Genomic DNA, 24,470 nt, shown 5'->3' with positions numbered 1-24,470 from the left:
AATGAGTGTGAGTGGATGCTTTTACAACATATGTTTTATGTTGGGCAGACTGGTAAAGATCTTTATGTTAGACTTAAGCAACATAAATATAGTATAAGAACAAGACAAGAATACAAAATACTTTGTTTGATCATGTTATAAATTATGATCACTGTATTGACTGGAGTAATGCTAAATCATATATCAACTGTAATTCCTTCATCAAAAGAAACATCATTGAATTTTCTATTATCAAATATATATATAATTGTAAACAGAGAAGAGGTAGTAAAAGCTTTGCGGAAGATGAAAGCCAGCAAAGCAGCGGGTTTGGATGGTATTGCAGTGGAATTTATTAAAAAAGGGGGTGACTGTATTGTTGACTGGATGGTAAGGTTATTTAATGTATGTATGATTCATGGTGAGGTGCCTGAGGGTTGGCAGAATGCTTGCATAGTGCCATTGTACAAAGGCAAAGGGGATAAGAGTGAGTGCTCAAATTACAGAGGTATAAGTTTGTTGAGTATTCCTGGTAAATTATATGGGAGGGTATTGATTGAGAGGGTGAAGGCATGTACAGAGCATCAGATCGGGGAAGAGCAGTGTGGTTTCAGAAGTGGTAGAGGATGTGTGGATCAGGTGTTTGCTTTGAAGAATGTATGTGAGAAATACTTAGAAAAGCAAATGGATTTGGATGTAGCATTTATGGATCTGGAGAAGGCATATGATAGAGTTGATAGAGATGCTCTGTGGAAGGTATTAAGAATATATGGTGTGGGAGGCAAGTTGTTGGAAGCAGTGAAAAGTTTTTATCGAGGATGTAAGGCATGTGTACGTGTATGAAGAGAGGAAAGTGATTGGTTCTCAGTGAATGTAGGTTTGCGGCAGGGGTGTGTGATGTCTCCATGGTTGTTTAATTTGTATATGGATGGGGTTGTTAGGGAGGTGAATGCAAGAGTTTTGGAGAGAGGGGCAAGCATGCAGTCTGTTGAGGACCAGAGAGCTTGGGAAGTGAGTCAGTTGTTGTTCGCTGATGATACAGCGCTGGTGGCTGATTCATGTGAGAAACTGCAGAAGCTGGAGACTGAGTTTGGTAAAGTGTGTGAAAGAAGAGAGTTGCGAGTAAATGTGAATAAGAACAAGGTTATTAGGTACAGTAGAGTTGAGGGTCAAGTCAATTGGGAGGTAAGTTTGAATGGAGAAAAACTGGAGAAAGTGAAGTGTTTTAGATATCTGGGAGTGGATTTGGCAGCGGATGGAACCATGGAAGCGTAAATGAATCATAGGGTGGGGGAGGGGCGAAAATTCTAGGAGCCTTGAAGAATGTGTGGAAGTCGAGAACATTATCTCGGAAAGCAAAAATGGGTATGTTTGAAGGAATAGTGGTTCCAACAATGTTGTATGGTTGCGAGGCGTGGGCTATGGATAGAGTTGTGCGCAGGAGGGTGGATGTGCTGGAAATGAGATGTTTGAGGACAATATGTGGTGTGAGGTGGTTTGATCGAGTAAGTAATGAAAGGGTAAGAGAGATGTGTGGTAATAAAAAGAGTGTGGTTGAGAGAGCAGAAGAGGGTGTTTTGAAATGGTTTGGTCACATGGGGAGAACGAGTGAGGAAAGATTGACCAAAAGGATATATGTGTCAGAGGTGGAGGGAATGAGGAGAAGTGGGAGACCAAATTGGAGGTGGAAAGATGGAGTGAAAAAGATTTTGAGTGATCGGGGCCTGAACATGCAGGAGGGTGAAAGGCGTGCAAGGAATAGAGTGAATTGGATCGATGAGGTATACCGGGGTCAACGTGCTGTCAATGGATTGAACCAGGGCATGTGAAGTGTCTGGGGTAAACCTTGGAAGTTCTGTAGGGCCTGGATGTGGAAAGGGAGCTGTGGTTTCGGTGCATTATTTCATGACAGCTAGAGACTGAGTGTGAACGAATGGGGCCTTTGTTGTCTTTTCTAGTGCTACCTTGCACACATGAGGGGGGAGGGGGTTGGTTATTCCATGTGTGGCAAGGTGGCGATGGGAATGAATAAAGGCAGACAGTATGAATCATGTACATGTGTATATATGTATATGTCTGTGTGTGTATATATATGTATACATTGAGATGTATAGGTATGTATATTTGCATGTGTAGACGTGTATGTATATACATGTGTATGTGGGTGGGTTGAGCCATTCTTTCATCTGTTTCCTTGCACTACCTCGCTAACGCGGGAGACAGCGACAAAGTAAAATAAATAAATAAATAGATAAATAAATATATATAATTGTAACATAAATTTTAGCAAAGGTTTATGCAAACTGGTTGGCTCTGTCATTGGCAAAATTTGAAAACAATTCTCTCTCCTGTTCACACAATAAAATTCAATGACAGGCATTATGCCTCACCCGAACACCACCATTTGATAAAACTTGTTTACCAGTGGCATCTTCACTGCATCTCTTCCCTGAGTATCAACTGACTGTTCTATGTCTTCTATCTCATTCTTGTACTTCTGATGATGTGATCATCACATGAAAGTGCACTTGGGAACTGATCTTGTTCATTTTCCTTGTGGTAATCAGTAAATGCTTGATCACGTACACCTCAGTTTCCTGTTGGGTGGGGGTGGTGCCAAGAATGGATTGAAGTCAAGCAAGTATGAATATGTACATGTGTATATATGTATATATCTGTGTATGTGTATGTATATATGTTGATAAATATATGTATGTGTATGTACATGTATGTATATGGGCATTTATATATATATATATATATATATATATATATATATATATATATATATATATATATATATATATATTTTTTTTTTTTTTTTATACTTTGTCGCTGTCTCCCGCATTTGCGAGGTAGCGCAAGGAAACAGACGAAAGAAATGGCCCAACCCACCCCCATACACATGTATAAACATACGTCCACACACGCAAATATACATACCTACACAGCTTTCCATGGTTTACCCCAGACGCTTCACATGCCTTGATTCAATCCACTGACAGCACGTCAACCCCGGTATACCACATTGCTCCAATTCACTCTATTCCTTGCCCTCCTTTCACCCTCCTGCATGTTCAGGCCCCGATCACACAAAATCTTTTTCACTCCATCTTTCCACCTCCAATTTGGTCTCCCTCTTCTCCTCGTTCCCTCCACCTCCGACACATATATCCTCTTGGTCAATCTTTCCTCACTCATTCTCTCCATGTGACCAAACCATTTCAAAACACCCTCTTCTGCTCTCTCAACCACGCTCTTTTTATTTCCACACATCTCTCTTACCCTTACGTTACTTACTCGATCAAACCACCTCACACCACACATTGTCCTCAAACATCTCATTTCCAGCACATCCATCCTCCTGCGCACAACTCTATCCATAGTCCACGCCTCGCAACCATACAACATTGTTGGAACCACTATTCCTTCAAACATACCCATTTTTGCTTTCCGAGATAATGTTCTCGACTTCCACACATTCTTCAAGGCTCCCAGAATTTTCGCCCCCTCCCCCACCCAATGATCCACTTCCGCTTCCATGGATCCATCCGCTGCCAGATCCACTCCCAGATATCTAAAACACTTCACTTCCTCCAGTTTTTCTCCATTCAAACTCACCTCCCAATTGAATTGACCCTCAACCCTACTGTACCTAATAACCTTGCTCTTATTCACATTTACTCTTAACTTTCTTCTTTCACACACTTTACCAAACTTAGTCACCAGCTTCTGCAGTTTCTCACATGAATCAGCCACCAGCGCTGTATCATATATATATATATATATATATATATATATATATATATATATATATATATATATATATATATATATATGGTAGAGGATGTGTGGATCAGGTGTTTGCTTTGAAGAATGTATGGGAGAAATACTTAGAAAAGCAAATGGATTTGTATGTAGCATTTATGGATCTGGAGAAGGCATATGATAGAGATGATAGAGATGCTCTGTGGAAGGTATTAAGAATATATGGTGTGGGAGGCAAGTTGTTAGAAGCAGTGAAAAGTTTTTATCGAGGATGTAAGGCATGTGTACGTGTAGGAAGAGAGGAAAGTGATTGGTTCTCAGTCAATGTAGGTTTGCGGCAGGGGTGTGTGATGTCTCCATGGTTGTTTAATTTGTTTATGGATGGGGTTGTTAGGGAGGTAAATGCAAGAGTTTTGGAAAGAGGGGCAAGTATGAAGTCTATTGGGGATGAGAGAGCTTGGGAAGTGAGTCAATTGTTGTTCGCTGATGATACAGCGCTAGTGGCTGATTCATGTGAGAAACTGCAGAAGCTGGTGACTGAGTTTGGTAAAGTGTGTGAAAGAAGAAAGTTAAGAGTAAATGTGAATAAGAGCAAGGTTATTAGGTACAGTAGGGTTGAGGGTCAAGTCAATTGGGAGGTAAGTTTGAATGGAGAAAAACTGGAGGAAGTAAAGTGTTTTAGATATCTGGGAGTGGATCTGGCAGCGGATGGAACCATGGAAGCGGGAGTGGATCATAGGGTGGGGGAAGGGGCGAAAATCCTGGGAGCCTTGAAGAATGTGTGGAAGTCGAGAACATTATCTCAGAAAGCAAAAATGGGTATGTTTGAAGGAATAGTGGTTCCAACAATGTTGAATGGTTGCGAGGCGTGGGCTATGGATAGAGTTGTGCGCAGGAGGATGGATGTGCTGGAAATGAGATGTTTGAGGACAATGTGTGGTGTGAGGTGGTTTGATCGAGTAAGTAACGTAAGGGTAAGAGAGATGTGTGGAAATAAAAAGAGCATGGTTGAGAGAGCAGAAGAGGGTGTTTTGAAATGGTTTGGGCACATGGAGAGAATGAGTGAGGAAAGACTGACCAAGAGGATATATGTGTCGGAGGTGGAGGGAACGAGGAGAAGTGGGAGACTAAATTGGAGGTGGAAAGATGAAGTGAAAAAGATTTTGTGTGACTGGGGCCTGAACATGCAGGAGGGTGAAAGGAGGGCAAGGAATAGAGTGAATTGGATCGATGTGGTATACCGGGGTTGACGTGCTGTCAGTGGATTGAATCAGGGCATGTGAAGCGTCTGGGGTAAACCATGGAAAGCTGTGTAGGTATGTATATTTGCGTGTGTGGACGTGTGTGTGTGCATGTGTGTGGGGGTGGGTTGGGCCATTTCTTTCGTCTGTTTCCTTGCGCTACCTCGCAAAAGCAAAAAAAAAAATATATATATATATATATATATATATATATATATATATATATATATATATATATATATATATATATATACATATATATATTTTTTTTTTTTTTTTTTTTTTTTTTTTTTTTTTTTTTTTTTTATACTTTGTCGCTGTCTCCCGCGTTTGCGAGGTATATATATATATATATATATATATATATATATATATATATATATATATATATATATGTGTGTGTGTGTGTGTGTGTGTGTGTGTATGAGCAGATGGGTTGTTCTTTATATAGTGCCACTGTACAAAGGCAATAGGGATAAAGGTGAGTGTTCAAACTACAGAGGCAAAAGTTTGTTGAGTATTCCTGGAAAACTGTATGGGAGGGTACTGATTGAGAGGGTGAAGGCATGTACAGAGCATCAGAATGGGGAAGAGCAGTGTGGTTTCAGAAGTGGCAGAGAATGTGTGGATCAGGTGTTTGCTTTGAAGAATGTATGTTAGAAGCACTTAGAGAAATAAAGAATGTGTGAGATAAGTACTTAGAGAAACAGATGGATTTGCATGTACCATTTGTGGATCTGGAGAAGGAATGTGACAGGGCAGATAGAGATGCTTTGAGGAAGGTCTTAAGAGTATACAGTGTGGGAGGTAAGCTGCTAGATGCAGTATAAGATTTTATCAAAGGTGTAAGGCATGTGTATGAGTAGCAGGAGAGGGGAGTAATTGGTTCCCAGTGAAGGTTGGTCTGTGGCAGGGGTGGTTAGGGAGTTCAATGCAAGAGTTTTGGAGAGAAGTGTGAGTATGCACTCTGTTGGGGATGAGAGGGCCTGGGAAGTAAGTCAGCTGTTGTTTGCTGATGATACAGCATTGGTGGCTGATTCGAGTGAGAAACTGCTGAAGTTGGTGACTGAGTTTGGAAAAGTGTGACAAAGGAGAAAGTTGAGAGTAAATAAAATTAAAAGTAAGGTTATTAGGTTCAGCAGGGTTGAGGAACAACTCAGTTGGGATGTGAATTAGAATGGAGAAAAATTGGAGGAAGTCAAGTGTTTTAGATATCTGGAAGTGGAATTAGCAGCAAATGGAACTATAGAAGTGGAAGTAAGGAGGGGGCAAAGGCTCTGGGAGCAATGAAGGATGTGTGGAGAGAGAGAACATTATCTCAGAGAGAGAAAATGGGTATGTTTGAAGGAATAATAGTTCCAACAATATTATATGGTTGCTAGGCATGGGCTATAGATAGGGTTGTACGGAGGAGGATGGATGTGTTGGAAATGAAATGTGAGGACAGTATGTGGTGTGAGGTGGTTTGATCAAGTAAGTAATGAAAGTGGTAAGAGAGATGTGTGATAAGAAAGAGTGTAGTTGAGAGAGTAGAAGAGGGTGTTGAAATGGGTTTGGACATATGGAGAGAATGAGTGAGGAAAGGTTGACAAAGAGGATATATGTGTTAGAGGTGGAGGGAACAAGGAGAAGCAGGAGACCAAATTGGAGGTGGAAGGATGGAGTGAAAAATCTTTTTTGTGACTGGGGGCCTAAACATGCAGGATGGTGAAAGGCGTGCAAGGAACAGAGCGAATTGGAACGATGTAGTATACCAGGGTTGATGTGTTGTCAATGGACTGAACTAGGGCATGTGAAACATCTGAGGTAAACTATAGAAAGGTTTGTGAGGCCTGGATGTGAATAGGAAGCTATGGTTTCGGTGCATTAAACAGGACAGCTAGAGATTGAGTGTAAAAATGTGGCCTTTTATGACTGTCTTCCTGGCGCTACCTTGCTGAAGCAGGGGGTAGCAATGCTGTTTCCTGTGGTGTGGGGTAGCACCAGGAATAGATGAAGGCAAGCAAGTATGAATATATATACATGTGTATATATGTATATGTCAGTGTATGTGAGTGTATATGGATGTCTACATTATGTATGTATATGTGTGTGTATGGGTGTTTATGTCTATATATGTGTACATGAGTGGGTGGGCCATTCTTCGTCTGTTTCCTGGGGCTTCCTTGCTGACAAAGGAAATGGAGATCAAGTACACATTCTGTTGTGGATGAGAGGGCTTGGAAAGTGAGTCAGTTGTTGTTCACTGATGATACAGTGCTGGTGGCTGATTTGGGTGAAAAACTGCAGAGGTTGGTGACTGAGTTTGGTAAAGTGTGTGAAAGAAGAAAGTTGAAAGTAAATGTGAATAAGAGCAAGGTTATTAGGTTCAGTAAGGCTGAGGGACAAGTTAATTGGAAGGTAAGTTTGAACGGAGAAAAACTTGAGGAAGTGAAGTGTTTTTGATGTCCGGGAGTGGACTTAGCAGCGGATGGAACCATGGAAGCAGAAGTGAGTTATAGGGTGGGGAGGGGGCAAAGGTTCTGGGAGCGCTGAAGAATGTGTGGAAGGCAAGAATGTTATCTCGGAGAGTAAAAATGGGTATGTTTGAAGGGTAATGATGTTATATGCTTGCGAGGCATGGGCTATAGATAGGGTGGTACAGGGGAGGGTGGATGAGTTGGAAATTAAATGTTTGAGGACAATATGTGGTGTGAGGTGGTTTGATCAAGTAAGTAATGAAAGGGTAAGAGAGATGTGTGGAAATAAAAAGAGAGTGGTTGAAAGAGTAGAAGAGGGTGTGCTAAAATTGTTTGAACACATGTAGAGAATGAGTGAGGAAAGATTGACAAAGAGCATATATGTGTCAGAGGTGGAGGGAACAAGGAGAAGCAGGAGACCAAATTGGAGGTGGAAGGATGGAGTGAAAAAGATTTTGAGCAAACAGGGCCTGAACATGCAGGAGGGTGAAAGGTGTGCAAGGAGTAGAGTGAATCGGAATGATATGGTATATCAGGGTCGACATGCTGTCAATGGACTGAACCAGGGTATATGAAGCGTCTGGGGTAAACCATGGAAAGGTCTATAGAGCCTGGATGTGGAAAGGGAGCTGTGGTTTTGGTGCATTACACATGACAGCTAGAGACTGAGTGTGAGTGAATGTGGCCTTTTTTGTCTTTTCCTGGCACCACTTCACTGTAGGTGGGGGGCTATTTCCTGTGAGGCGAGGTAGCGATGGGAATGGATGAAGGCAGCAAGGATGAAAATATACATGTGTATATATGGGCCATTCTTTCATCTGTTTCCTTGCACTACCTTGCTAACACAGGAGACAGCGACAAAGCAAAATAAATAAATGAATAAATAAATAAATATATGTATGTGTCTGTGTATTTATATATATGCTGATATGTATATGTATAGCGACACAGGAATGGATGAAGGCAGCAAGTATGAATGTGTACATGTGTATATATGCATATGTACGTATACATTGAAATGTATGTGTATGTATATGTGCGTGTGTAGGCATTTATGTATAATAATATTATCATTATCATGTTACTTTGCTGCTGTCTCCCACATTAGTAAGGTAGTGCAAGGAAACAGATGAAAGAATGGCCCAACCCACCCACATACACATGTATACACATAAATGCCCACACATTCACATATACATACCTATACATTTCAACGTATACATACACGTTCATATATACACATGTACATATTCATACTTGCTGCCTTCAACCATTCCTGTCGCCACCCCGCCACACATGAAATGGCACCCCCCTCCCCTCATGCACGTGCAAGGTAGCGCTAGGAAAAGACAACAAAGGCCACATTTGTTCACACTCAGTCTCCAGCTGTCATGTGTAATGCACTGAAACCATAGCTCCCTTTCCATATCCAGGCCCCACAAAACTTTCCATGGTTTACCCCAGATGCTTCACATGCCCTGATTCAATCCACTGACATCATGTCGACCCTGGTATACCACATCATTCCAATTCACTCTATTCCTTGCACGCATTTCATCCTCCTGTACGTTCAGGCCTCGATCACTCAAAATCTTCTTCACTCCATCCTTCCACCTCCAATTAGGTCCCCCACTTCTCCTCGTTCCCTCCACTTCTGACACATATATCCTCCTTGTCAATCTTTCCTCACTCATTCTCTCCATTTGACCAAACCACTTCAATACACCCTCTTCTGCTCTCTCAACCACACTCTTTTTATTACCACACATCTCTCTTTCCTTTTCATTACTTACTTGATCAAACCACCTTACACCACATATTGTCCTCAAACATCTCATTTCCAACACATCCACCCTCCTCCGCACGACCCTATCTGTAGCCCATGCCTCACAACTGTATAACATTGTTGGAACCACCATTCCTTCAAACATACCCATCTTTGCTCTCTGAGATAACGTTCTAGCCTTCCACACATTCTTCAATGCTTCTAGAACCTTCACCTCCTCCCCCACCCTGTGACTCACTTCCACTTCCATGGTTCCATACACACACATATACATACATATACATACACAGACATATACACATGGACATATTCATTCCTACTTGCCTTAATCCATTCCTGTCGCCACCCCGCCATAGAGGAAACAGCATCACTACCCCCCTGCTTCAGTGAGGTAGCACTAGGAAAACAGAGGTTAAGACTTTCTTTAACATATTTGTTTTCCATAAAAACAAAATGACAAATCAATTTTTGAGCTCATACGTAACCATGAAGAAACAAAGTTCTATATCATTCAAAGATTGACTGTTCCATGGCTTCTGTGGATGCCTAAACATAGCTAACATTCATAATTCATATTTCTGGAAGAACATAATCTGCAGTTTCTTTATTCGTAATCTTTTAGTATTTTATACATATATTCTAAAAATTGGAAACAGTCAATTTTTTGCACTGCAGTGATACTAATCTTGATTATTCAACAAAAAGTAATCTGTGTTTGTGAGTGGATGGGCCATTCTTCATCTGTTTCCTGGTGCTACCTCGCTGATGCAGGAAATGGTGATCAAGTACAATGATAATAAAGAAGACGAAAAAGGAGAAAATTTCTTGCCATTCCTTCTTCACTAGTTTTATTTCCCATATCTTCATGGTTGGTTGCTGAGGGCAACCATTTTTTCTTACACATAATAACAACTTTCATCCCTGCAGTAAAAGCAAGGCGCAATGGTGTTGGGGAGATGCTATCAATTCAAAACCAAAAAGACTCCACAAATTCCTGGCACTATGGTACACTCACTATCATGTGAAGAACCCAAAATAAACTAACAAAAAAAGGCTCAAGCCAAACTAGAAGACAACTGTTTGGATGGTGTCATCATGATCAATCTTGATTATATGACCTCAAGCTCCCTTTTAAGGGGCTTCTATGGCTTTGACAAGATCATGCTTAAATCATCCAATGACAAAGATATAACACAACTGAAGGTTACTTATCACTAGCGGTATAACCTAAAGCAAGCAGAGTCTGGTAACAACTGTTGTCATAGTAAAACAAATATATCACTGGAAAAAATATTTTGAGCTTAACCATTATATATCTAATGGTGGTTTTTAAAGATGACAGTAAGTGAAGTAATCAGAAAAATTCTAAGTACAATTCAAGTGTTGGATATGGCTATTAGGGTGAAGATGATATTGTCAATGTCAAACAATACATCTACTTCTTAAAACTGGATATAGGGTTCTCATCGGTCATCATTAAATTATCAAAAAAATATGATGATAATAGCAATAACAATGATAATAATAAAAACATATTTACAAAATTTATAGACAGGTTGGTAATAGTAATAAAAACATACTTTCAATTTTCTACAGAAAAAAACTTGTAAAGGAAAAAATGTATTTCATATGTTTATTAAAGGAAGAAAATGCTTTATTCACTTGTGAGACACATGAAGATGATTCACTTGTTTTTCCTTTTTCTCCTCATGACTTACCAATCACTTAGAAGGCATCTTTGATATTCTGAAATGGTCGAACTGCTAAATCAATTGGCAGATTAAAGATGTATCTGTTCAGTCTCTCCAGTGATCGAAAGGCATCTTCAAAACCTAAGGAGTAACAGAAGGGAAATAATGTAAAAGAAAGGTATTAAAATGATTAAGGTACTTTACAACACTGATGGTACAGATAATCATGGTGCACATCATTTATAATGAAATATAAAACATAATTTGTAGGTACAGGAGAGAGTTATATATCGAGCAGCAGGGGTGTGTGATGTCATCATGTCTGTTTAATCTGCTTATGGATGAGGTGGTGAGGGAGGTCAATGTGAAGACTTTGGATAAAGGGGCAAGAATTTTACTGCCTGCTGCTGTTTTGGGAGTACAGTCAGGGGTAGGTGAGAGGACAAAAGCAAGGGAAGGAGTACCACTACTACTGAAACAGGAGTGGTGGGAGTATGTGATAGAGTGTAAGAAAGTAAACTCTAGATTGATATGGGTAAAACTGAAAGTGGATGGAGAGAGATGGATGATTATTGGTGCATATGCACCTGGGAATGAGAAGAAAGATCATGAGAGGCAAGTGTTTTGGGAGCAGCAGAGTGAGTGTGTTAGTAGTTTTGATGCACGAGACTGGGTTATAGTGATGGGCGATTTGAATGCAAAGATGTGTAATATGGCAGTTGAGGGAATAATTGGTGTACATGGGGTGTTCAATGTTGTAAATGGAAAAGGTGAAGAGCTTGTAGATTTGCGTGCTGAAAAAGGACTGGTGATTGGGAATACCTGGTTTAAAAAGAGAGACATACATAAGTATACATATGTAAGTCGGAGAGATGGCCAGAAAGTGTTACTGGATTACATGTTAATTAATAGGCGTGTGAAAGAGAGACTTTTGGATGTTAATGTGCTGAGAGGTGCAACTGGAGGGATGTCTGATCATTATCTTGTGGAGGCAAAAGTGAAGATCAGAAGAGGTTTTCAGAAAACAAGAGAGAATGTTGGGGTAAAGGAAGTGATGAGAGTACGTGAGCTTAGGATGGAGACTTGTGTGAGGAAGTACCAGGAGAGACTGAATGCAGAATGGAAAAAGGTGAGAGCAAAGGACTTAAGGGAAGTAGGGGAAGAATGGGATGTATCTCAGGAAGCAGTGATGACTTGCGCAAAAGATGCTTGTGGCATGAGAAGTCTGGGAGGTGGGCAGACTGGAAAGGGTAGAGTGGTAGGATGAAGAAGTAAGATTATTAGTTAAAGAGAAGAGTGAGGCTTTTGGATGAGTTTTGCAGGGAAATAGTGCAAATGACTGGAAGATGTATAAAAGAAAGACAGGCAGTATGTCGGAGGAAAGAAACCACGGTGTTCTGGCTCTGAGTGAAGTGAAGCTCAAGGGCAAAGGGGAAAACTGGTTTGGAAATGCCTTGGCAGTAAAATCAGGGGTTGGTGAAAGGACAAGAGCTAAGGAAGGAGTAGCACTCATCCTGAAGCAGGAGTTGTGGGAGTGTGTGATGGAGTGCTAGAAAGTAAATTCTAGATTGATGTGGGTAAAATTGATTATTGGTGCTTATGCACCTTGTCATGAGAAGAAAGATCATGAGAGGCAAGTGTTTTGGGAGCAGTCGAGTGAGTGTGTCAGCAGTTTTGGTGCACGTGACCAGGTATTAGTGATGGATGATTTAAATGCTAAGGTAAATAATGTGGCAGTTAAAGGATATAATAGGTGTGAATGGGATATTTAGTGTTATGAATGGAAATGGTGAAATAGCTTGTGGAGTTGTGTGCTGAAAAAAAGATTGGTGATTGGGAATACCTGGTTTAAAGAGAAAGACATGCAAAAGTATATGAATGTGAATGGGTAAGATGGTCAAAGGGCATTATTAGATTATGTATTAATTGATAGGCATGTGAAAGAGAGACTTTTTGATGTAAATGTGCTGAAAGGAGCAGCTGGTGGGAAGTCTCATCACTATCTTGTGGAGGTGAGGGTGAAGATTTGTAGAGGCTTTCAAAAATGAGGAGATAATGTCGGGGAGGACAAAGTGGTGAGAGTAAGTAAACTTGGAAAGAAAACTTGTATAAAAAAATACCAGGAGAGATTGAGGGTAGAATGGCAAAAGGTGAGAAGCAGCAGGAGGTCAAGAGGTAGGTGTAAGGGTTGAAAAAGAGGACAAATACGAGTTAGGGTGAAAGGATCATTAAACTTTAGGGAGAATATTAAGGTGTTTTGGAAGGAGGTAAATAGTGTGTGAAGGACAAGAGAACAAATGGGACATCAGTGAAAGGAGAAAAAGCATCTCTACCAACTCTTATCATATGCCTTCTCCAGATCCATAAATGCCATGTACAAATCCATCTGTTTTGTTTATCTAAGTACTTCTCACACATATTCTTCTAAGTCAAAACCTAATCCACACATCCTCTGCCACTTCTGATGTTCTGTACATACTTTCATCCTCTCAATCAATACCCTTCCATACAATTTTCCAGGTAAACTCAACACACTTATGTCTCTGTAGTTTGAACACTCACCTTTATCCCCTTTGCTTTTATAAAATGGCTCTACACATGCATTCCTCCAATCCTCAGGCACTTCACCATATTTCACACATACACTGAACATTCATGCTAACCAATCAAAAACACAGTTGCCACCTTTCTTAATAAATTCAACTGCAATACTATCCAATCCCACAACCTTGCAGCATTTCATCTGCAAGGCTTTCACCATCGCTTCTCTTTTCACCAAACCACTCTTTCTGACTATTTCACCTTGCACACCACCCCAACCAAAACACCCTACATCTGCCACCCTATCATCAAACACATTCAACAATCCTTCAAAATACTAACTCCATCTCCTCCTCACTCCATCACTACCTGTTATCACTTCCCCCCTTACCCCCTTCACTGATGTTCCCATTTGTTCTCATGTCTTTCACATATTATCTATCACTTTCCAAAATATCTTATCATTCTCCCTAAAGTTTAATGAAACTCTCTCTCTCTCTCTCTCTCTCTCTCTCTCTCTCTCTCTCTCTCTCTCTCTCTCTCTCTCTCTCACCCCAACTCTCATTTGCCCTCTTTTTCAACCCTTGCACCTTCCTCTTGACCTCATGCTGCTTTCTCTTATACATCTCCCAGTCATTTGCACTCCTTCCTTGTAAGTAATGTCAAAACAACTCTCTTTTCTCTTTCACTAACTACTTTACTTCTTCATCCCACTGTTCACTACCCTTTCTAATCTGCCCATCTCCCACTTCTCTCATGCCACATGCATCTCTTGCACATACCATCACTGCTTCCCTAAATACATCCTATTTCTCACTCACTCCCCTCATTTCATTTGCTCTCACCTTTTGCCATTCTACCCTCCATCTCTCCTAATATTTCTTCATACAAGTCTTCTTTCCAAGTTCACTTACTCTTATTATCATATGCATGCAGCTGTTAGCACTGGTGGATGTACGACCAAGCATAAGTTTTATATTTACCTACATTTCTTATTTCATATTTTTTCTGTTCATATGTAGGGATAGTTGTAAGTTACACAGGTCAAAAGTTGGGGAGCATTTGTACTATAACTATACTGCTTTAGTCTAACATAAAGATCCTTACCAGTCTGCCCAACATAGAACATTAAAATTTTTGCATGGCACTCTATAAACACAGCCATCAAAACTTTCTGATGAGTTCCTGATTAAGATATTCTTTATAGTATTGATACTGCTGAAGGCTACATTTATATTAAAGGATTTAAGCAACTTGGGAAGTAATGTAAAATTATCATTAAAAGGGAGAACTAAAAGATTCTTGGTATCAAGGAGAGGTTTGGGTTTAACTCTATAAAATGATTTCGTTGCCAACTTAAGTGATTTATCAATGCAAGATCTAAGATACTTTAAACTGGATCCAATAGGGTATATCCTCTCAAACTCATCATCAATAAATTCTGGACTGCATATACATAATGCCCTAAGGAACACAGACTGGAATGATGATAATTTAACTCTGTCATGTTGGTAAGGGAAAAATGTTTGTAAATTTTCGTTTGTTGGCCAAACACAAAGAACATCATCTACATACCTAAACCAAATTGCATTAGAGGGTAAGGTATCCCTTAGTAATTCCGATTCAAAATATTCCATGTAAAGATTACTTAATAGTGGTGAAAGAGGGTTACCCATTGCCATTACAAATTTCTAAGCATAATGTTCTACGTCAAATTGAAATACACAGACTTTTATACACAATTTCATCAATTCAATAAAAACTCAATCTGAAACAGGTAACTCAATATCATCTAAGACATCAACCAAATATTATAAAGGTCATCATCTAAAACTTTTGTGAACAAAGATGAAACACCAGAAACAACTAGTTTGAAATAAAAATCAACATGGATATCATTAAGCTTGTTAACTAAATCTACATTGTTCACGGATTCAGAATCTGACATCCACTAATGGGCTTAATAAACTAACCATCTTGATAATACTTTGGGTCTTGCTGAAAAATCTAGCTAATGTGTTTTGATGTCCATACATATATGGAAATGAAAGGGACAAAGATGAAAACCTTTTGATGAGAGAATCATTACCTTTCAGCAACAACTTCAGTTTTTTATTAGAGTGAAAATTAACTGCTTCTAGGGGATTCTTATTGAATCTAAAGTATGTTTTATCACCACTTAAAAAATCATTCATTTTCATATACAATTACCTTTACCCATAATCACAACTGTGTTAGCCTTATCTGCTATAGTAATTTGTATGACATTATCTTTCTCAAAATGTTAATAGCACTAATAAAACTTTTTGGATAATTAGGAAGCACTGGTTCTGACAAACTGGCATACACTAAGCCTTTACAAATGTTAACTTCATCAGCAGATGTCTCCCGCGTTTGCGAGGTAGCGCAAGGAAACAGACGAAAGAAATGGCCCAACCCCCCCCCCCATACACATGTACATACACACGTCCACACACGCAAATATACATACCTACACAGCTTTCCATGGTTTACCCCGGACGCTTCACATGCCTTGATTCAATCCACTGACAGCACGTCAACCCCTGTATACCACATCGCTCCAATTCACTCTATTCCTTGCCCTCCTTTCACCCTCCTGCATGTTCAGGCCCCGATCACACAAGATCCTTTTCACTCCATCTTTCCACCTCCAATTTGGTCTCCCTCTTCTCCTCGTTCCCTCCACCTCCGACACATATATCCTCTTGGTCAATCTTTCCTCACTCATTCTCTCCATGTGCCCAAACCATTTCAAAACACCCTCTTCTGCTCTCTCAACCACGCTCTTTTTATTTCCACACATCTCTCTTACCCTTACGTTACTTACTCGATCAAACCACCTCACACCACACATTGTCCTCAAACATCTCATTTCCAGCACATCCATCCTCCTGCGAACAACTCTATCCATAGCCCACGCCTCGCAACCATACAACATTGTTGGAACCACTATTCCTTCAAACATACCCATTTTTGCTTTCCGGGATAATGTTCTCGACTTCCACACATTTTTCAAGGCTCCCAAAATTTTCGCCCCCTCCCCCACCCTATGATCCACTTCCGCTTCCATGGTTCCATCCGCTGACAGATCCACTCCCAGATATCTAAAACACTTCACTTCCTCCAGTTTTTCTCCATTCAAACTCACCTCCCAATTGACTTGACCCTCAACCCTACTGTACCTAATAACCTTGCTCTTATTCACATTTACCCTTAACTTTCTTCTTCCACACACTTTACCAAACTCCGTCACCAGCTTCTGCAGTTTCTCACATGAATCCGCCACCAGCGCTGTATCATCAGCGAACAACAACTGACTCACTTCCCAAGCTCTCTCATCCCCAACAGACTTCATACTTGCCCCTCTTTCCAAGACTGCTTTTCTAAATTACGGAATGACATTGTAATATTGACACAGTCAACTTCTTTGTTAGAGCATACAAAGCTTAATCCATAACCTAAGGAAGACAATGAATCCTTGTTTAGTTGTTTGTTGGACAAGTTCTTTACCATGAGTAATATCACTGAATCTGCTACTATCAAATACACAAAGAAAATTGGATAGCTTTACTGAAGAAAAAATTTGTAAACAGATCCAATTCTTGTCCAAATAATAAAGTTTTATGACACTCATGTTGCTAGACTCAAACACACCAATCCAAACACCACCAATGGCATCCTAGCTACATCTCTTCCTTGTGTATCAACTGATTGTTCTATATCTCACTCTTGTGTCTCCCCTGCTGATGTGATCATTACACGAAAGTGAACTTGGGAACTTATCATGTTTAATTTTCCCACAGATAACCTGCATATATACACATACAAATATTCAAACTTGTTCACCATCATACATTCCCATCACCATCCCACTCCAAATGAAACAGCATAGACACAAAAGAAAAAATAATAACATATACATTTTCTTCTCTCCCACTCCTGATTGCTGCCTACTGAGTCAGCTAGGTAGCACCAGGAAACAGAAGAAAGGCTGCTTCTGCTCACATCTGTACTCAAGCTGTCATGAGTAATGCACCAAAATCACAGCTCCCTATTCACAGCCAGACCCACACATCTTTCCATGGTTTACCCAGGATGCCTCACATGCCATGCTTCAGTCCACTAACAGCAAGTTGACCCCAGTATACCACACAGTTCCAATCAACTCTATTCAGTGCATGCTTTTCACCCTTCTGCATGTTTACACCTAGATCACTCAAAATCTTTCTCTTTCCATCCTTCCATCTCCAATTTGGTCTCTCCATTCTTCTTGTTCCCTCCACTTTTGACAATATCCCCTTTGTCAACATTTCTTCACTCAATCTCTGCATATGTCCAAACCATTTCAACATACCCTAAGCTTCTTCAAATATACCCATTTTTGTCCTCCCAAATAACATTCTCTCTTTGTATAAATTCTTCAGTGCTCCCAGAACCTTTGCTTCCTCCACCATCCTATGATTCACTCCCACTTCCATTGTTCCATTCACTGCCATGTCCACTCCCAGATATCTAAAGCATTTAACTTCCTCCAATTTTTCTCCATTCAAACTTACATCTTAAACAACTTGTACCTCAGCCCTGCTGAACCTAATAACCTTGCCATTATTCACATTCACTGTAATTTCTCCTTTCACACACCCTTCCAAACTCAGTCACCAACTCCTGCAGTTCTGCACTTAAATCAGCCACTAGTGCTGTATTAACAAACAAATGACTCACCTCCCAGGCCCTCTCATCCCCCCACACTGCATTCTTGCCAGTCTCTTTAAGACTTGCATTTACCTCCCTCACCACCCCATCCATGAACAAATCAAACAACCATGGTAACACCTGACACCTGTGCCACAAAGCAACCTTCACTTGGAACCATTCACTCTCCTCTCTCCCTACTCATACATACATCTTACACCCATGATAAAAAGTTCTCACTGCTTCCAGTAGCTTTCCTCCCACACCATATATTCTTTAGGCCTTCCATACAGCATCTCTATCAACCCTATCATATGCCTTCCCCAGATCCATAGATGTCATATACAAATCCGTCTGTTTTTAAAAGTACTTCTAACATGCATTCTTTAAGGCAACCACTTCTGAAATCACATTGCTTCTCCTTAATCTGATGCTCTATACATGCCTTCACCCTCTCAATCAATATCCTCCCTACAACTTATCAGGTATACTCAAAAGACATACTGCTGTAGTTTGAACACTCACCTTTATCTCCTTTGCCTTTGTACAGTGGCACTATATATACATCCTGCCAATCCTTAGGCACATCACCATGATCAATACAAACAATAAATAATATCCTTACGAACCAATCAACAACAGTCTCCTTTCTTAATTCAATTGTAACATCACTGAGTCCTGCTGCCTTGCCAGTAAGTCAAGATAATGTGCCTCCTGAAAGGAAACTTCAACTCTGTGAAGGAGTTTTCACCCACTGGTTACCTGAGGAAGGGGTTCACAACATGATTTCACACTAAATGGTTACCAACAATGTGGAACTCTCTAACAAGCCAGTACTTCTCTGTATGTCAATACCAGTTACAAAATATAATATAGAATACATACCAGTTTTGCTGACATAACTCCAAGGCTGGTAATAGTTTTCTGTTAATAATTGTGTCCGGAAAATGAGACGCAGCCACACTATCAACTTCTTCTGACTAAAGAAGCAGAAAAAGATAATACAATGAGATTACGTAATGTCTCTGCCTCAATCTAAAGCAAAGTAGCATTAACCAGTTAAAAGCATTCGACATACGTTATGAAGACAAATATAATATACAATGTATTAATAAACTTTAAGGAAAAGAACAGTTCAATGATTTGGGACTGTACTATGAATGTGGCCGATGAAATTAGTGGAAAAAGAGAACAGACATTTCATATACACATATATGGGATTCTGTCATCCATAATTTTTTCTTGCTTTCCTACTTCGTTCCAAACATAAACATGCTAAAGTAAGCCTTCTTCTTTTCAAGCACATATATAAAAAAGCCAATATTTAACATTCTTTGGCAAATGCTTTTAGTGTTGCTAATAAGACTTTGATAGGTGGAAATGTGCAAATGATCCTTTAAGATAATGTTTGAAGATTTTTCATATGCAATCATATGAACTCAGCCAAGAATTTTTTTGAAATGGAAAGATACATAATTTGTTAGGGAGGTGAATGCAAGAGTTTTGGAAAGAGGGGCAAGTATGCAGTCTGTTGTGCATGAGAGAGCTTGGGAAGTGAGTCAGTTGGTGGCTGATTCAGGTGCGAAACTGCAGAAGCTGGTGACTGAGTGTGTGAAAGAAGAAAGCTGAGAGTACATGTGAATAAGAGCAAGGTTATTAGGTACAGTAGGGTTGAGGGAAAAGTTAATTAGGAGGTAAGTTTGAATGGAGAAAAACTGGAGGAAGTGAAGTGTTTTAGATATCTGGGAGGGGATTTGGCAGTGGATGGAACCATGGAAGCAGAAGTGAGTCATAAGTTGGGGGAGGGGGTGAAGGTTCTAAGGGCGTTGAAAAATGTGTGGAAGTCGAGAATGTTATCTTGGAAAGCAACAATGGATATGTTTGAAGAAATAGTGGTTCCAACAATGTTATATGGTTGCGAGGCATGGGCTATAGACAGAGTTGTGCAGAGGGGGGTGGATGTGCTGGAAATGAGATGTTTGAGGACAATATGTGGTGTGAGGTGGTTTGATCGAGTAAGTAATCAAAGGGTAAGAGAGATGTGTGGTAATAAAAAGAGTGTGGTTGAGAGTGCAGAAAAAGGTGTTTTAAAATGGTTTGGTCACATGAAGGGAATGAGTGAGGAAAGATTGACCAAGAGGATTTATGTGTGAGAGATGGAGGGAATGAGGAAAAATGGGAGACCAAATTGGAGGTGGAAAGATAGAGTGAAAAAGATTTTGAGCGATTGGGGCTGAACATGCAGGAGGGTGAAAGGCGTGCAAGGAATAGAGTGAATTGGAACGATGTCGTATACCGGGGTCGATGTGCTGTCAAAGGATTGAACCAGGGCATGTGAAGCGTCTAGGGTAAACCATGGAAAGTTTTGTGGGGCCTGGATGTGGAAAGGGAGCTGTGGTTTTGGTGCATTATACATGACAGCTAGAGACTGAGTGTTAATGAATGTGGCCTTTGTTTTTTTTGCCTAGCACTACCTCGTGCACATGTGGGGGGAGGGGGTTGTCATTTCATGTGTGGCAGGGTGGCAATGAGAATGAATAAGGGCAGACTAAGAATTATGTACATGTGTATATATGTATATGTCTCTGTGTGTATATATATATGTTTACGCTGATATGTATAGGTATGTATATGTGCGTGTGTGGACGTGTATGTATATACATGTGTATGTGTGTGGGTTGGGCCATTCTTTCGTCTGTTTCCTTACGCTACCTCGCTAACATGGGAGACAGCAACAAAGTATAATAGATATAAATAAATAGTTCAGGGTATACTTTAGCTCAAAAAACTTTTTTTTTCAAAATTGAATGATACCATATTCAAACACTTCTATACTTCAAATAATCATGGAAAATATATCACAATATTCTATGATACTGATACATACCCAGTAAAGACAATGCAAATGATCAGATAATATTCTTAAATTGACTTCATTCAACAGCTTAATTAAAGTTCATAAAGATGATCAAATGATATTTTACCCACAGATTTGTATTCAGCATGAAAAATACTTAAGATGAGATTTTAAAGGAAATTTATTTTTCTGAGTAAAGTACCAAAAATTACAGGTAAAGTAGTTCAGGGTATATTTTAGGTGAAAATACTTTTTTATTTAAAATTGAGAAAAAACATATTCAAACACTTCTATACTTCAAATAAGTATGGAAAATATCATGATATTCTAATGTACTGATAATACCCAGTAAAGACCATGCAATGATAAGATGATATTTCTAATTCGAATCAACAGCTTATCATAGTCCTAAAAGATGATCAGCGATATTTTAACCACAGATTTGTATTCAGCATCAAAAACACTCCTTATAATGAGATTTTAAAGGGAAACGTATTATCCTGAGAAAAGTACCAAAAATTGCAGGAAATAGTTAAAGGCATATTTTAGCTGGAAAAACGTTTTGATGAGATTTTTAAAGGGAATCTTTTTTCTGAGATAAAGTACCAAAAATTGCAGGTAATAGTTCAGGGTACATTTTAGCTCAAAAAACTTTTTGCTTTAAAATTAAAAGATAACATATTCAAACACTTCTATTATTATTATTATTTTGCTTTGTCGCTGTCTCCCGCGTTTGCAAGGTAGCGCAAGGAAACAGACGAAAGAAATGGCCCAACCCACCCCCATACACATGTATATACATACACGTCCACACACGGAAATATACATACCTATACATTTCAATGTACACATATATATACGCACACAGACACATACATATATACCCATGCACACAATTCACACTGTCTGCCTTTATTCATTCCCATCGCCACCTCGCCACACATGGAATACCATCCCCCTCCCCCCCTCATATGAGGTGTGCGAGGTAGCGCTAGGAAAAGACAACAAAGGCCCCATTCGTTCACACTCAGTCTCTAGCTGTCATGCAATAATGCCCGAAACCACAGCTTCCTTTCCACATCCAGGCCCCACACAACTTTCCATGGTTTACCCCAGACACTTCACATGCCCTGATTCAATTCACTGACAGCACGTCAACCCCGGTATACCACATCGATCCAATTCACTCTATTCCTTCCCGCCTTTCACCCTCCTGCATGTTCAGGCCCCGATCACTCAAAATCTTTTTCACTCCATCTTTCCACCTCCAATTCGGTCTCCCACTTCTCCTCGTTCCCTCCACCCCCGACACATATATCCTCTTGGTCAATCTTTCCTCACTCATTCTCTCCATGTGCCCAAACCATTTCAAAACACCCTCTTCTGCTCTCTCAACCATGCTCTTTTTATTTCCACACATCTCCCTTACCTTTACATTACTTACTCGATCAAACCACCTCACACCACACATTGTCCTCAAACATCTCATTTCCAGCACATCCACCCTCCTGCATACAACTCTATCCATAGCCCACGCCTCGCAACCATACAACATTGTTGGAACCACTATTCCTTCAAATATAGCCATTTTTGCTTTCCGAGATAATGTTCTCGACTTCCACACATTCTTCATGGCTCCCAGGATTTTCGCCCCCTCCCCCACCCTATGATTCACTTCCGCTTCCATGGTTCCATCCGCTGCCAGATCCACTCCCAGATATCTAAAACACTTTACTTCCTCCAGTTTTTCTCCATTCAAACTTACCTCCCAATTGACTTGACCCTCAACCCTACTGTACCTAATAACCTTGCTCTTATTCAAATTTACTCTTAACTTCCTCACACAAGTCTCCTTCCCAAGCTCACTTACTCTCACCACCCTCTTCATCCCAACATTCACTCTTCTTTTCTGAAAACCCATACAAATCTTCACCTTAGCCTCCACAAGATAATGATCAGACATCCCTCCAGTTGCACCTCTCAACACATTAACATCCAAAAGTCTCTCTTTCATGCGCCTGTCAATTAACACGTAATCCAATAACGCTCTCTGGCCATCTCTCCTACTTACATAAGTATACTTATGTATATCTCGCTTTTTAAACCAGGTATTCCCAATCACCATTCCTTTTTCAGCACATAAATCTACAATCTCTTCACCATTTCCATTTACAACACTGAACACCCCATGTATACCAATTATTCCCTCAACTGCCACATTACTCACCTTTGCATTCAAATCACCCATCACTATAACCCGGTCTTGTGCATCAAAACCACTAACACACTCATTCAGCTGCTCCCAAAACACTTGCCTCTCATGATCTTTCTTCTTATGCCCAGGTGCATATGCACCAATAATCACCCACCTCTTTCCATCAACTTTCAGTTTTACCCAAATTAATCGAGAATTTACTTTCTTACATTCTATCACATACTCCCACAACTCCTGTTTCAGGAGTACTGCTACTCCTTCCCTTGCTCTTGTCCTCTCACTAACCCCTGACTTTACTCCCATGGAAAATATATCATGATATTCTATGATACTGATACATATCCAGAAAAGACAATGCAAATGATCAGATAATATTCTTAAACTGACCTCATTTAACAGCTTAATTAAAGTTCATAAAGACAATCTAAAGATATTTTACCCACAGATTTGTATTCAGCATGAACAATACTCATTCTACGGAGATTTTAAAGGAAATCTATTTTCCTGAGAAAAGTGCCATTGATTGCAGGTTATAATAGTTAAGGGTATACTTTAGCTCAAAAAACTTTTTGCTTCAAAACTGAAAGGTAACATATTCAAACACTTCTTCACTTGAAATAAGCATGGAAAATATATCACGATGTTCTAAGACTGATACATACCCAGTAAAGACCAAACATGTGATCAGATAATATTTTTAAACAGACTTCATGTAACAGCTTAGTTCAAGTTCAAAAAGATGATCAAACGCTATTCTAAACACAGAATTGTATTTAGCATGAAAAATACTCCTTATAATAAGATTTCAAAGGAAATCTATTTTTCTGAGAAAAGTACCAAAATTGCAGATAATAAAATAGTTCAGGGTACATTTTAGCTAAAAAAAACCTTTTGTTTCGAAATCAAATACCCAGTAAAGATGATGCACAAGACCAGATAATATTCATAATTTGACTTCTTTCAAGAGCTTAATTAAAATCAAAAAAGACCATCAGACGATATTTTAACCACAGATTTGTATTCAGCACGAAAAATACTCCTTATAATAAGATCTTAAAAGAAATCTATTTTTCAAAGAAAATTACCAAAAATTGCAGGTAAATATTTCAAAGTATAGTTTAGCTCAAAAAACTTTTTGCTTCAAAATCTAAAGGTAAAATATTCAAACACTTCTATACTTCAAATGAGTATGGAAAATATTTCACGATGTTCTAAGATAC

At 39.6% G+C, this 24,470-nt stretch overlaps 1 protein-coding gene across 2 annotated transcripts in view; it reads right to left on the bottom strand.

The window, feature by feature from the left end:
- Window positions 1-10,064: 10,064 nt before the first annotated feature.
- Window positions 10,065-24,470, bottom strand: part of LOC139749639 (RUN domain-containing protein 1-like) — a 250,604-nt gene continuing 236,198 nt past the window's right edge. For both annotated transcript variants that reach the window (XM_071663796.1, XM_071663798.1), the window contains exons 13-14: window positions 19,064-19,158; window positions 10,065-11,065 (exon numbers count right to left, since the gene is read on the bottom strand). In XM_071663796.1, the coding sequence (XP_071519897.1) occupies window positions 10,959-11,065; window positions 19,064-19,158 (202 nt within the window). In that variant the 3' untranslated portion in view covers window positions 10,065-10,958. The remainder of the gene's footprint in view (window positions 11,066-19,063; window positions 19,159-24,470) is intronic.

The sequence above is a fragment of the Panulirus ornatus genome, chromosome 7 (assembly GCF_036320965.1).
Source record: "Panulirus ornatus isolate Po-2019 chromosome 7, ASM3632096v1, whole genome shotgun sequence".
NCBI classification, from domain to species: Eukaryota; Metazoa; Arthropoda; class Malacostraca; order Decapoda; family Palinuridae; genus Panulirus; species Panulirus ornatus.
Note: the sequence above shows the minus strand (reverse complement) of the source record. Positions and strands in the feature narration are given on the sequence as shown.